The sequence below is a fragment of the Triturus cristatus genome, chromosome 1_1 (assembly GCF_964204655.1).
Source record: "Triturus cristatus chromosome 1_1, aTriCri1.1, whole genome shotgun sequence".
Classification (NCBI taxonomy): domain Eukaryota; kingdom Metazoa; phylum Chordata; class Amphibia; order Caudata; family Salamandridae; genus Triturus; species Triturus cristatus.
In genome coordinates, this window is record NC_140579.1 from 66,320,082 (window position 1) to 66,334,442 (window position 14,361).

At 47.3% G+C, this 14,361-nt stretch overlaps 1 protein-coding gene across 1 annotated transcript in view; it reads left to right on the forward strand.

Moving 5' to 3' along the window:
• LOC146869425 (zinc finger protein RFP-like) overlaps positions 1–14,361 on the forward strand; it is a 95,040-nt gene that overhangs the window by 19,705 nt on the left and 60,974 nt on the right. Inside the window, exons 5-6 of the mRNA XM_085636571.1 lie at positions 3,133–3,153; positions 3,248–3,274. Coding sequence (XP_085492697.1) covers positions 3,133–3,153; positions 3,248–3,274 — 48 coding nt within the window. The remainder of the gene's footprint in view (positions 1–3,132; positions 3,154–3,247; positions 3,275–14,361) is intronic.

A 14,361-nucleotide genomic window follows, 5' to 3' on the forward strand; every position in this document is an offset into this window, starting at 1 on the left:
TGGAATGGGAGAGTGTGAAAGAATCTGTGCAGAAGAAATTCCCAAAGATAGTCTGTAAGGATAGGAGAGGATTAGTGATGTGGACTGTGGTGACATAGTGAGTATGTGGAAGATGGAACAATATGGACTTTCAGGAGGGAGAGAGAGAAAGGGTATGTGAGGGAGATAGGGAGTGGAAGGGTCTATAAGGGTTGGAAAGGGGGCAATACAAGGATAGGAGAGAGTAGCGAGCACTGTGGGGATTAGAGAGTAGGTAAGGTAAAAGGGGGTCACTTAAAGCCTGGTTTCACATGGAAAATGAGCACCCCAAAATGTTAAACAATAACGGAACAGCAGCGGGGCATGTCTGGAGGGGAGTTCATGCATGATAGATTGACAAAGCTATCACTGGTGTAACAGGTGCAGTGGCACCAGTGTCCATGAGTATGAGGGGTTTTAGTATTTAGCCTCACCACTTTCAAAGTTCACCAGCTGCCACTGAAAGAGAGGCTGCACCTGGTGCCTAGCGAAGTGAGGGCCTGTGCCTGCTGTGACCTGCTCAATGAGACGCTGTCTCCAGAGCCCAGTCAAGCCAAGAGAACTCCAGGGGCCAGCTGACTGGCTTCCTGTTCGCAGGACAGTGACACAACAACTGAAGGAACCTACTGGGGTCAGTTGGTAGCCCAAAGTCTTCAGGTTGCTACCACCACCGCTGTGCAGCACTGAGGACAAAGACCTGGCAGAGAGTTACTAGGGCCCTCAGAAGACGAGTTATCAACCCAGGAAGGATTGGCCTGTGACTGTAGCACCAGGCAACCAGACTTCGACCAGACCAGAAAGGACCTCGTGGGACACCAACCCTGTAACTCCCTCACCATCTTTGAGGAGTGAGGAAATCCCTGCAGGAAGATCTCTGCCTATGGGGTCGTGTGCACAGCATCCTTCGAGCATCTTCAGCATGCTTCATTCCTTGCATAAGCGCCACTCTATAGGAATCCATTGCAAGGTGAATAAAGTGCCTGGAACTGCTCAAGGACTGCTTCTTCTGTGTAGGTACCTGTTTCTAAGGACCTTGCTGGTAATCCTGACTAGCTCCGTGCAGGAGTTGGTTGTCCTGAGTACTTCTACCTGACCACATAGACACTTGCCCAAGTTTTCTCGGATAAAGCTTCTAAGTGTCAGATACATTGAATTTGCCTACGCTTGTTTGCAGTTGAGTGAAAATACTTTGATTTATAATTTCTTGTAAAATCCATATCTATGGAACCCTTTGATGGGTCTTTTTTTGTTGTTACTAGTGTCTAAATTATCTTAAAAACAAAGTATTTTTTATAAATTGGTTTTGGATTTCTTGAATGTCGTGTTAATTTATTCTTCAATTATTTTGGTGCTGTTTGATTGCTTTACACTTGCTGCTCAGTTCCACAGCTATCCAGAGTTGAGCTGTGGGTTTAACAGACTAACACTTGGGGTCCAAAAGGGGTTTTTAAGCGTATTACATGGTTAGATTGCACAATCACACCATATAATACACCCCATTTCATTACACACCCTCTTTGGGATTTTTTTGTAGAGGGTAAGAGTGCCCACATGGCAAGGCTACATGCTGACCTGCAATCACTTCCATGCTTCCCTGGCATGGAAAAAAATGTACATGAACTTTATACCCTTCAGTATGGCGAGTGATTAAATGGAGGTTGTGCTACCACCAACCCAACCACACAGTGGGGATCTTCTAAATGCTAAAAAGCTCCCACCTATAACCCCACGAAACTCCCTTTTTTCCCTTTTCCCCTTTTTTCCCTTTTTACAAGTACAGAGGAAAACATTTATTTTTACTTTGATTACTAAGATTTTTAAAGCAATTACTGCCACGCCAGGACTTCTGTTTGCATTACATTTAATGTATTTTGCAGTGTTTGATACCTTCACCGGTAAGTGCTATTGAATAGTAGAAATTTTGTAAACATCAGTTTGTTTTCAGTAAAAGCTTAATAAACTTTTAGGTTGCGCTGTGTATGACCATTCACACTAATTTCTATTATTAGCAAAGATGAATGATCATTTTTTTTGTAGAAGTATAGAAAAATTGTGGTTGAAACGTCCTTTTTCTCAGAAATGCATACATGCAAGTACATCCAATGGGAAAAAAATATGGATAAATACAGAAGGAATGCCAAAACATAACTGCCTTAAAACTGGGAGCTTTATTAATTAAAAGGGTTAATTTAGCATTAGCAGATGAAATAATACATCTTCAAAGAACAAAAAAGGAAATGTGGCAATAATAACAAACTCAAATTGAAAGTTTCAAAGCTACCACCACATAGATAACTATTGTCAGATAAATAAACAGATGCATCCGCTTAGCTGAAGAAGTTATGCTTTTGGGTTAGTTCTTATTTTTCCTTGTCACAACTCAAGGAGATGATCTAGAACAGTGTTGTGGGGAACATTAGAAAATATGTGGAGGAATGAATGTCAGAGAAAAGGATGAAGAGGAGCTTGGATTATAAAGCAATTGAAGAGATTACAATCTATTTTGAAATTAGGCAATGAGGATGGCCAGAAAAGACTCCAGTGGCCTACATTTTAGATAATTTGTCTTCTTAAAGTGTAGCAATGAATCTGAACTGTTAGTATGAGACAAACTTCTATCAAGTTATCTGATCAGTAACAAGAGGAGAGAAACTGATAGCCTAGCATGGAATATAATCAAGTAACAACGAGAGACAGTAGCATTAGTCACCGGCAAGAAAAAATACAGAAATCACATCCTTTACAAATGAATAGCATAGATGAATATTGACCCACCTGCTCCCCAAATACAGTGTTCAGTTCCAGAATATAGTATCTGATAACTGTGGTCCCTACTTCTCACCCTGTACTGTGAGGTTTGGAGTAGCAATAGCGTCCGGGATGCGCCTTCCCTCTGGAAATCATCTGGTACATCGCCCCGGATGCTCACTGGTCAGCTAGAGGTACGGAAAGGTGGAAATGAGGGGTACATAGAATAGTAGGATGAGTGGTAATAGGCGGAGGGAAGGATGGGATTAGGCGGGAATAAAAGTTTATTTCAATTAATACAAAAACAAGTAAGAATGGACTGATTTGATTTGAGATCTAATATATCAATTCTATTTTTTAATACAGCCACTTTTCCTACAGAACGGGGTGAGTTTCATAAATAGTAATAAATGTTTAGTGTAACCTACTTCTCGTTGTTGGATTTGATTTTACATTTCCTCTATTTTCTTCTTACTTTCAGAAAGGACGTACATTAAAACTTGGGCAAGTGAGTAAAAATCTTTCCTATTGACAGTCACACACTCTAAACCCTGAATGGAGGCTTCCAGAAATTGAGAGCCAACTGAATGCCAATGACAATGCAGACAAGGGACACAAAGCCATAGGAGAGCATATACATCATCTGGGCTCAAAGAGGTTTGCAAGGAATTTTTAAGTCTCATTTGAAGGTACACTATCATAGAGAGGTGACCTAACTAATGTGGTGTGTGTTAGAACTGGGGGTCTCTAGTTGGCTGAGGCCGTTACCTTAGTCCAAATAGGGACCCTTGCTTCTAGTAAGGGAAAGGAGGGACACCCTCTTTGATAACCCCTGCTCACCCCCTGGTAGCTTGGCACGAGCAGTCAGGCTTATCTTCAAGGCAATTTGTGAAGTATTTGCAACCACACTCCCAGTGACACAGTGAGAACACCACAAATGGACACCACACTGATGAATGAAAATAGTGGTATCTTTATCAAGAAGAAAAATACGGTAAGACCAAGCGATAAAAATCCAACATAAGCGTATTTGTAATATTTCGCTTTGCCGGTTATTAGGCCAACAAACACTTGTACGTTCTTGCGGTATTAATGAGCAGTTCACAATGTTCAAATGCAGTCCTAATGCAATGCTATTCAGTTCGTAATGCAGTTCGTATTGTCAGACTAATGCAGAACGTAATGCAAAAATAATGCAATCCTCAATGCAAGTAATCAGGCAGTTGTTAATGCAAGAATAATGCAATCCTCAATGCACGTAATTATGCAGTTCGTAATGCAAGTATAACGCACTCCTTAATGCAAGTTATAAGGCAGTTCGTAATGCAGGAATAATACAATCCCTAATGCAAGTAATAAGGCAGTTCATAAGGCAGAAATAATACCAGGCTAATCGACGCGATTGGCGCGGGCACCACCAGGCCCCAACCACAGACAACAGTCCTGAACTTCCGAGGGCGGCCCGGTACTGCCGGGCAGGTCTGTGCTGCTCGAGGACTCAGCGCGTCTAACGCGATGCATCGGAGGAGAGACGGGAGCACTCCTGTACTTCTCCTGCACACCTCCCCAGGCCACACATGATTGCGGCTCCCGACCGGAGTCCAAGCCTTACCTGGGGGATGCGCTACCTCGCTCTCTCTCCTTGCTCGTCGGACGTCCTGCTGGGCACTCCCGATGACGACGCAGCTCCGATGCAAGGCGACGCTGAAGCCGTACAGGTTACGGCACTGCCTTCTCCGTTGCTGTCTATCTTGGGCAGATTCCTCTTGCGAACAACAATCACGATTACCTCACGACTTCCTTAGCTTTAAGAAATCCTTTAGCATGTTGCGGCTTGGGCCTGCGGCGGTGATCTTGATCCGCAGCGTCCGTTACGATGACGACTCGGGCCACAAACAGCTACACAGCAGCGTGGATGATGATTCGTCCTGCGGGGGCACTGCAGTCAGGGGGCACTTTCCAACAAGGACCATGGGCCCCACAACAGTCTCAGGCTGCACACACACACTCACAAAGCGTAGCTGAGACTCGGTTGGGCTTCGGGCCACACAGTCCCGGGGCAATGCTTTCGAAGGTCTCAGGCTGCAAAAAGCACACGCACACAGCGACTCTGAGACACACTTGGAAACTTTGATGTTTCTGAGTTTCGGGCCCTTGGAGACAAATTACTTCGTGACACAGCCCACAGCAAAGTCCTTTCAAGCAGGGGCACACAGCAAAGTCCCTTAGCCTCTGCTTAGTTAAATCAGCAAATAGCAGGCCAGCCCCAGAACACACAGCAAGGGTCAGTCAGTCTCTTCAGCTGTTCTTCCTTGGCAAAGGTTCCTCTTGACCACAAAGTAGTTTCAATCCTTTTCAGTCTTGAGCTGTCTGAAGTTCAGGGGTTTCAGCTCTTATAGTTATACCCCTAAATGTCTTTGAAGTCTTTGTGATCATGGGGCACTGACCCCTGGCCAAACGAGTTCTGGGTGTCTTCCTGCCAGTGACACCTTCTTCATTTGATAGTGGGGGTCTGGTTCCTCAAACACTCAGCAGGAGGTGGAGCCATTCTTTTATGGCAGCAGCCCAGGCCTCTTCACATCCAGGGGGCTACTCCTCCCCCTACACTCAGATGCAGGTCAGCCTGTTGCTGTCTCACCTACTCCTCCCCTGGGTCAAGACACTTCCCAGATCCTATCAAATTCAAATCCAGACAGTCAATCCACAACCAGACACACAGAATTGTTGGAACAAAAAAAAACAGCCACTTCTAAAAGCGTGGTTTCTAAACACACAATTAAAAAAACACCTTCACAAAAAGATGTGTTATTAAATTGTGAGTTCAGGCACACTAAACTTCACCTCTCCATCTTAAGCCTATGGGAAGATAGGCTGGAAACATATTACACAGCCCCATTCTGTCCTATGGGCAAGTTGGCCTTGCAGCAGTGAAAAACGAAATGGAGAGTATTTCACTGTCGGGACATGGTACACACCTCAGTACATGTCCTACCTTTCACAGACACTGCACCCTACCCAGGAGGGTACCTTGGGCCTACTATAGGGGTGTCTGGTGTGCATGGAAAGGGAAGGGTAAGGCCTGGCAAGTGGGTGCACTTGTCAGGACAACATGGCAGTTGGCTAACAGACATACTGTCCATGTTTGCCGTCAGTGCACCTTGTTAAGGATGCATCAAGGCGCAAGCAGGACCAATGCACCCTTTACATAATGCTGCCCTCATGGTCTTCACAAAACTAGAGAGAGAAAGACCAGAATTGCAGAATTGTTTCAAGTGCTCCCTAAACAAATCTGAACATACAAAAGTGGAACAATCCTGGATAGCAGTGCCCATTTCAACAGTATTCGCCTATGTCAGTGGAACACACAGGACGATGAGCCCTCAGAGTAATGTGAGATATGCATATCGTCAGCTATGCAGGCCTACCGTACATAATTACCTATGTGTGCGAATTAATGGAGAACAAAAACTGAGAAACCATATTGTTGGAAACCAAATCATGGAAAAGGAATTTTAAGGAAATACAAACAAATAGAAAATCTTGAGGAAAATTCCAAAATTATATTAACCTTGGGTGGAATTTAGGACTAGTGTGGGATTTTGGTGTTCAGTGATTAGTAATGTTTCAATCAATTAATCAAGGGCTTGTAAAGCACGCTACTCACCCGTGAGGGTCTCAAGGCGCTAGGAGGGGGCAGCTCCAGACGAGTTGAAAAGCCAGGTCTTGAGGTCCTTCCTGAACTTGTGCAGGGTCAGGGAGCGTCTGATGTTCACCGGGAGCTCGTTCCAGGTCCTGGCTGCGATGTAGGAGAAGGCTTTGCCGCCTGTTCTGATTCTGCGGATGCGGGGGACCACTGCCAGGGCGAGGTCGGTGAAGCGGAGGTTCCTTTTGGGTACGTGGAAGGATACTCTTTTGTTTAGGTATTTGGATCCGATGTTGTTGAGGGATTTGTAAGTGTGGCTGGGAGCCAGTGAAGGTCTTGTAGGTGTTGGGTCATGTGTTTGTGATGCAGTATCCCAAGGACGAGACTGGCTGCGGCATTCTGGATAGTTTGGTGTTTGTGTAGAAGGGTTCTGTTGATTCCGGCATTGCCGTAGTCAAGTCTGCTGGTAATGAGCGCGTGGGTGACGGTCCTTCTGCAGTCGGGGGGGATCCATTTGAAGATTTTGCGGAGGATGCACAGGCAGTTGAAACTAGTGGTAGCGATGGCGTTGATCTGGCGTTTCATGGAGAGTGAGGAGTTGAGAATGATGCCGAGGTTCCGTGCATGGTCTGTAGGGGTGGGTGCATTTTTGAGGGCGGAGGGCCACCAGATGTTGTCCCAGGCGGAGGTGCATGGTCCGAGGATGAGGACCTTGGTCTTCTCTGAGTTGAGCTTCAAACAGCTGTCTCTCATCCAGGCTGCCACGTTCTTCATTCCTTCCTAGAAGCAGAGTCTGGTGTCTTTGGGTTTCTTTGTGAGTAAGAGAATAAGCTGGGTATCGTCGGCGTAGGATACAATGCTGAGCCCATGTTGTCTGACGATGGCGGCGAGGGGGGCCATGTAGACGTTGAAGAGCGTGGGGTTGAGTGATGATCCTTGGGGTACTCCGCAGTTGATATTGGTGGGTTCGGAGAGGAAGGGAGGGAGTCTGATCTTCTGGGTTCTGCCCGAGAGGAAGGATTGGATCCAGGTGAGGGCAGTTTCTCGTAGCTCCGCGTCGTGAAGTCTGGCTGCGAGCGTGCGATGTGAGACGGTGTTGAAGGCTGCGGAGAGGTCTAGAAGGATGAGGGCCGCAGTGTGTCCCTGGTCGAGCAGCATGCGGATGTCATCAGTGGCTGCGAGAAGGGCGGTCTCGGTGCTGTGGTTGCTGCGGAATCCGGACTGGAAGGCGCCTAGGATGGAGTTCTCTTCGATGAAGGCGGTCAGCTGTGCGTTTACGAGTCTCTCTGTGACTTTAGTCGCGAAGGGGAGGAGAGAGATGGACCAGTAGTTTTTCAGGTCTGTTGGGTCGGCCGTTGGTTTCTTGAGGAGGGGTTTAACCTCCGCCCGTTTCCAGTCATCTGGGAAAATGCCGGACATGAAGGAGGCGTTGATGATCCGTCCTAGTTTGGGTGCGATGGTGGCGGCGGCCCTGTGGAATATGTGTGCTGGGCTTGGGTCTGTTTGGGTTCCTGAGTGGGTTTTCTTCATGATCGCGGTAATGTGTTCAAAGGTGGCGGGATTCCAGGTCATGATGGTTGGCTTGTTGGAGGGGCGCGATGGTGTCTGGCGTCTGTTCGCTGAAGTTGTCGTAGAGGACGTTAATCTTCAGATGGAAGTAGGAGCTGAGTTTGTCGCAGAGTTCCTGGGAAGGTGTGATGTCCATGGCTTCCCTGGGGGGTTTTGTGAACTGCTGTATGACTTTGAACAGTTCCTTGGTGTTGGTCGCGTTGGTTTGGACTTTGTCTCTTATGAAGGTCCGTTTGGTGTCTCTTATGCACTGGTGGTATTCCTACAGTGCGCTCCTGTGGTTTTCCCATGCTACCTTGATTTTCTGGTTTCGCCAGGTTTTCTCTAGGCGTCTGCAGAAGCGTCTGACTTCTTGCAGTCCAGTGGTGACCAGGCTGCCTTTCGAGGGCGTTGTTTGGCGGAGGGGTGCAAGCTTGCAGATGCAGCGGGAGACCCAGCGGTAAAGTTCAATTGCTGCGGAGTTGGTGTCGGTTGTGGTGCTGGGGGGGGGTCTTGGAGGAGGGTGGTGTTGAGGTGTTCCTCTGTGACCTTGTTCCAGTTCCTTCGTGGCAGGCACAGGGTGTGGTGGTGGTGTTGAACATGAAATGGACGCAGTAGTGGCCCGTCCAGAGGGCCTGGGTGGTGTGGCTGAAACGGACATTTGTCCCTCCTGCGAAGATAGGATCATGGGTGTGTCCAGCTCCGTGAGTGGGCGAGTTGAAAAGCTGCTTCAGTCAGAGGTTGGCGAGGTAGTCGAGGAGAGTGGTGGAGTCGGGGTCGCTGTAGTTGTCGAGGTGGAAGTTCAGGTCCCCGAGTAGAATGTAGTCCGTGGAGGTGATGGCATGGGGTGCGGCGAGCTCGGCAATGGTAGATGTGGACTGGGTGCGAGGTCCCGTTTAGAATGATGTAGGGTTTTATGGATAAGCAATACTTGGAGTTCCACCATAGAAAGGGGTTTTTAGGGTTCAGGGATGGGTGGAGTGTAGGGTGATGCAGGTTTTTTAGGCTCAAGCATAATTGGTGGTGTTTAGATGTATGAGGTGTTTTTATGTTTCAGGGCTTGGTGTAGTGTAAGGGTGTTGAGGGGTTTTAGGGCTCATGGATGGGCGGGTTTCAGGGCTGGTGAGAGATTTTAAGGTTCAATTATGGGTAGCAGCTGAGGTGGTGAAGAGTTTTTAGGGTTCAGGCAGTGAAGCCGTCCGGACCAGGGGATTTATCCTTTGGTAATGGGGCTAGGGCGAACTTAAGTTCAGAGAGGGAAAGATCCCCTTCTAATACGGAGCCATCAGTAAGCGAAGAGGGACGTGGAGGGAGTGCTTAAACAAAGAATCCAATGCCTCTTCAGAAGGAGAGGATTCTGAAGTGTACAGCGTCTTGTAAAAATCCGTGAAACAATTTAATATTTCATCGTCTTTGAAATGTTCAACACCACCATTAGCAGTCATTTTGACTACCTTAGAGCGTTGGGATTTCACCTTTAAATAATTAGCCAATAGTTTGCCAGCTCTATTGCGACCCCCATAGAATTTAAAGTTAACTTTGAGTAGGGTGCCAGAAGCCTCCTCAGTCGATTTCTTATTAAAAGACAACTTAGCTTGAATTAACTTTTTTAAAGTATCCTCATTATTGGAAGTAAAGTAGGCGTGTTCGAGATGTTTAATAGAGGCTAGCAGAGAAGCAGAATCATTCCTACACTGTTTCTTTTTCGCAGCAATGTAGTCAGTGATGAATCCTCTGGCTGTTGCTTGAAGGCATCCCATATAGTGGGAAAAGGAATATCCGGAGAAGCGTTTCTAAGGAAGAACTCTGGCAAGAACTCTTTAAAACACTCCAGAAACGTATGATCCTTGAGTAAATAATTATTGAAGCGCCATCTGCGTGACTAGGAGGGTTCAGAGGGGAGATCCAGACTAATCAAAACTGGGGCATGATCGGAAATAAGATTGGACCCAATATCGGCATGAATTAGGTTAGGAAGGAGATGGGGACTCAAAAATATATAATCTATTCTAGAAGAAGACTTGCGAGTAGGAGAATATAAAGTGTACTGAAAACAACGAGAGAGTGAGGGAAAGACAAAAAATGGGCCACTCTTAGTCCCCCAAAGTCAATATAATCAAAACAACGAAAGAGTGTGCCTAGGAATTATTGATAGAGCACAACTGTAGAATCCAACTAGGTTTCTTAATAAAGCCCTCACTCACCAACCTGGTTGGTGACATGCTTCATCATTGGGCCCCACCGGGAGAGGCCGAGTGCCACCCCGGTGTGCTTTGACTCCAGAATTACTGCGGAGCTGGTTGTGTATGTGGTTGGTAGTGGAAGTGATTGTTAAAAATGTTTGGTTTGTGTCAAAAAATAAACTATATTAGAAGCCAAACAGACATGTATAAAAACAAGGTGTGGGACGTGAAAGCTGAATAGATTGTTCAGCCAGGTCCCTTAGGATATGGTCAACATGTTTCTGCCTATGTGTTATTTATAAACCGGCATTCGTCCGGACCAAAAAAGGCGTGAGAACCTCGGCGGTATGGGCGCGCTAAGGCCCACCCTAACCTGAGGATATAAGTGTGAAAAGAATATATAATTTTTTTTTATATATATAAACATTCTTAAAAAATTAATATTATTAAGGTGACTCCCACATTGGAGAGGAACCGAGTTTATTCTGGGTAGTAACATTAAGTACACAGACAAACAAAGAGAGAGACAAACAAGTAATGATTAGACATAGTCATATGCGTTTGTCATCGTAGGACAAACAAATAATTGTGCTCAGCGTGGTGCACTTATTCGATAACGCTGGCCGTCAGTGCTGTTGTGAGGACAGAAGAAGTGCATACCACACTACCACACTACAAATGCGATCTCTAGACGCAAAACAATTAAAGGATATGGAGAGCCCAGGACGGTCATTAGCATTAACCAAGATCCTATGTGGTAAAGCACTATGCGCGGTAGAAAGACACAGTGTTTGGGCACTGAAGACACAAAAGAAAATAGGGTCTCACATGGGGTGTAGTCAGGATCTACACCATGGGTCTCGGGAGGGGGGTGGAAGCTACAATGGCACACCCTAGAGATAGATAAAAAAATAGGGCCAATGAATTAATTCAAGAGGGTAAGACAATAACTAACACCTCCATACGCTGTGCCTTAGATGCAGCAGACACAGCTTCCAGGGCCATTAATACTAGCGTCCTCCTCCGTAGCCATGCTTGGCTGAGAATATCAGGTTTCAAACCTGAGGTACAGGCCTCCATCCTAAATCATCCCTTTGACCAAGAACACCTATTCGGCCCAAAGGTAGATGAGGCCCTCGAAAAAATGAAGAAGGACACTGATACGGCGAAATCTATGGGAGCCCTGCAGTCACACCCTCCTTTCGGAGTACGTCTAGAGGCTACTCCTCAGCGCGTCCACTTCCTACAAATCCCCCACTCAGTCCACCTTCACAAGGGGTTATCAAAGAGGCGGCTATAGGGGCAATAACAATAAAGGCAGAGGCAAGACAAATACCGCCCGCTCTGCCACACAGCCTACCCAATGACTTCCCCCCGCTCCCTCCAGACCATCCCACTTCGGTCGGGGGCAGACTACAAAATTTCCTTCAGGTCTGGGAGACCATCACCTCAGACAAATGGGTGACCCAAATTATTCGGTCAGGGTACTGCCTAGAATTAACATCTACCCCCCCAAACATACCACCCAGGCAACGCCCAATGTCACAAGAACATTCCACATTACTAAAACAGGAGGTAATTGTGAGAAGTTGGCCTGATGTATGATGTCACTAGTTCTAGTGTACACCCTATATCAGTCCAAACAACCCTTATGGTGATTGGTTGTAAAGTCAACCTTATAGACCAGCTATCCTAGTGGTAGCATGGACAAGAGCAGTCTTAGGCTAAACTCTGTATGGCATTTGAAGCCAACTGTTATACTATTTGTAATCCCTTGAATACCAAATGAAAGGACACCACAACAGATATATATATAAAATAAAGTGTATTTATTCTAGTCAAACCCTCAGCACTCTTTATGAGATTCGAGGTAAGTACAACACAGTCTTATTTAAGCATACATTAAGTCACACAGGTAAGTAATACAGTTAGGCGCTAGGGGCCACGCAAACCATATACTAAGTAAGTGGTATAAGGACCACTGTCACGAACACAGGATAGGCCTAGGCCTAGGGAATCGCTGGGGCTACACTATACTACCCAAGGTTAGGAAGTGGGAGGCCCACGGGATTCAGGTGCAGAGTGGAAACACTCACGCGTAATGCGTATAATCGATAGAAATGCAAGTTATTAGAAATTAGCAGTTTTAGGACACTTCTGGTATAGCTAGGAAGTCGAGACTCGGAAACTAGACCCTTGGATAGTCAATGCTCCAGTTACCTAGCACACGGGCTGCGGGTGCATAGGTGTGAACTTGCGTCGGGTTTCGTCTTCGACTCCTATGTATGCCTGAAGGAAAGTTGCTGACAGGCAGTCAGTGAAGAGTGTCCGGTGGATCCCAAGGAGGGGATCAAGAAGGAAGGAACCTGCAAGCAGAAGGGACAGAGTCTAGGTCCCCAGCCAGGAGCCGGGAAGGAACCAGGAAGGAACCAGGCGATGTCGTGAAGATGCAGGTGAAGAGGTGAAGCTTGTCGCAGCAGCCACGGGTACAAGGAGACGTCGAGGACGACCAGGACCAGGAGGCAAGCTGTCCCACGAAGGCTCTTGCTGTCGGCGGCGTCGAAGTCGAGCTAGGACTCACCAAGCCTTGGCAAGTGGAACCCACGCAGGATGAGGACTTGCTTCTGGTGCAGACCAGGAAGGTCTGGGGTGCTTCTTTTTTGCAGAGGAGCGGGTGCCAGTCTGGAGGAGCCAAACCAGCAAGATGAAATTCAAGGTTCGTCGTCAGAAGGGTCACTAGCCAACGGGCCAGCAACCGGACAACATGTCGAGCAGGTCAGGTGCAGAAGGGCCCCACGCAGAACACGTTAAGTGTGGGGAGCTGGTCTTCTTTGCAGATGGTGCTCGGGAAGGGGGCTTCTCAATTCCCCAAGCATAGCCTCGAGGGAGCCTCAGAAGTCGCGCTAGTCAGCTACTAGCCACTTTTCCCAAGTCGCCGGTCCCACGTCCCTCGTCGCCTCCACGGGTCTCCGCTTTGCTGTAGATGTGGATCTGGTTCAGAGGTGTCTGGAAGTCTCGGTGCTGGTCAGTCTCTGCAGTCGTCTCTCGTAGGATCAGTCGCAAAGCAAGCAGCAGTCACTGGATGGTGCCTGGTTGCCCAGGGTGGTCACTCCTTGGCCACAAGGGAGATTCTTCAGTCTTCTTCCTGAGGTCGAAAGTCGAAGGTCCAGAGTTTCTGTTCAAGTTGCAGGTTCAGGATAATCTAATCTCCTGGTTCCCAGCTACCACTCTTATACTAATCTGAGGGGCTGGGTTGCCTGCTAGGTCACGCCTTATGGGTGGGACCTGGGAGGGGGGTGGTTACACCCCCTTCCCTTTGTCCAGTTTCGCGCCAGGACTGGGGCTGGAGTGCCCCAGCACCGGTTTGAACTGGACTATGCATGGGACACCTTGTGTGCCCCAGGCAGTGTCTAGTTTCTTTCATCCCTCCCTGCCCCAATACACTAAGGCCTGTCTGGGGTGGTGCTAGCACCTCCCAAGGCAGGAAACCTATTGTCCAAGCCTCCTTTGCCTGGATCACTCCCAGCAGCAGGAGGTCAGACTTGTGTCGCGGCAGCAGTATCCATTTTGTGATGCTGGGGCTCTGGTTAACTTTAACCGGGTAAGTAGGTTTCAACATGTCTTCTCCCTCTAGAAGGGAGGAATAATATCCTCATGGCCAGAAATGGGATGGGGGTATTATTCCACAGTGTTAGACACCTTACACGACATGTTTCGATAAAGCCAAACCATAGTTACCATAACTGTTTAAGATTATAAGGCACTTTAAGAGTATATGGTAGGCTATATCATAGAACAGCTATAAGGACATGGTTCCGAAAGCTGCAGACCGGCTCAGCTCATGCTAGAGCACCATCTCACTTTACCAAGCACTCTGCCTCCAGGATTGTTTAGGCCTGCCATAGGAGTGGCTGATAGGTACACATGTGTCTATATATAAGGTAGGTATAGGAATACTACACCTAAGCAAGGGGTGTTTACACGACCTTGCCCCAGCTGAGTGATCAGCCAGTTGTGTCATAATGGAAGGCCAGGCCAGGGGTGGCATAATACATGCTGCAGCCCCTGGTAGGCCTAGGGTACCCCTATGCCCTGGGTACCTAAGGTACACTATACAGGGTCTAATAAGGTGGTCCCTACCAATTGGGTCATGCACCTAAAGTACATAGTATTAATTTAGAGAGAGAACAGCAGGGCTGTGGGTCTGATTAGCAGGCCCAC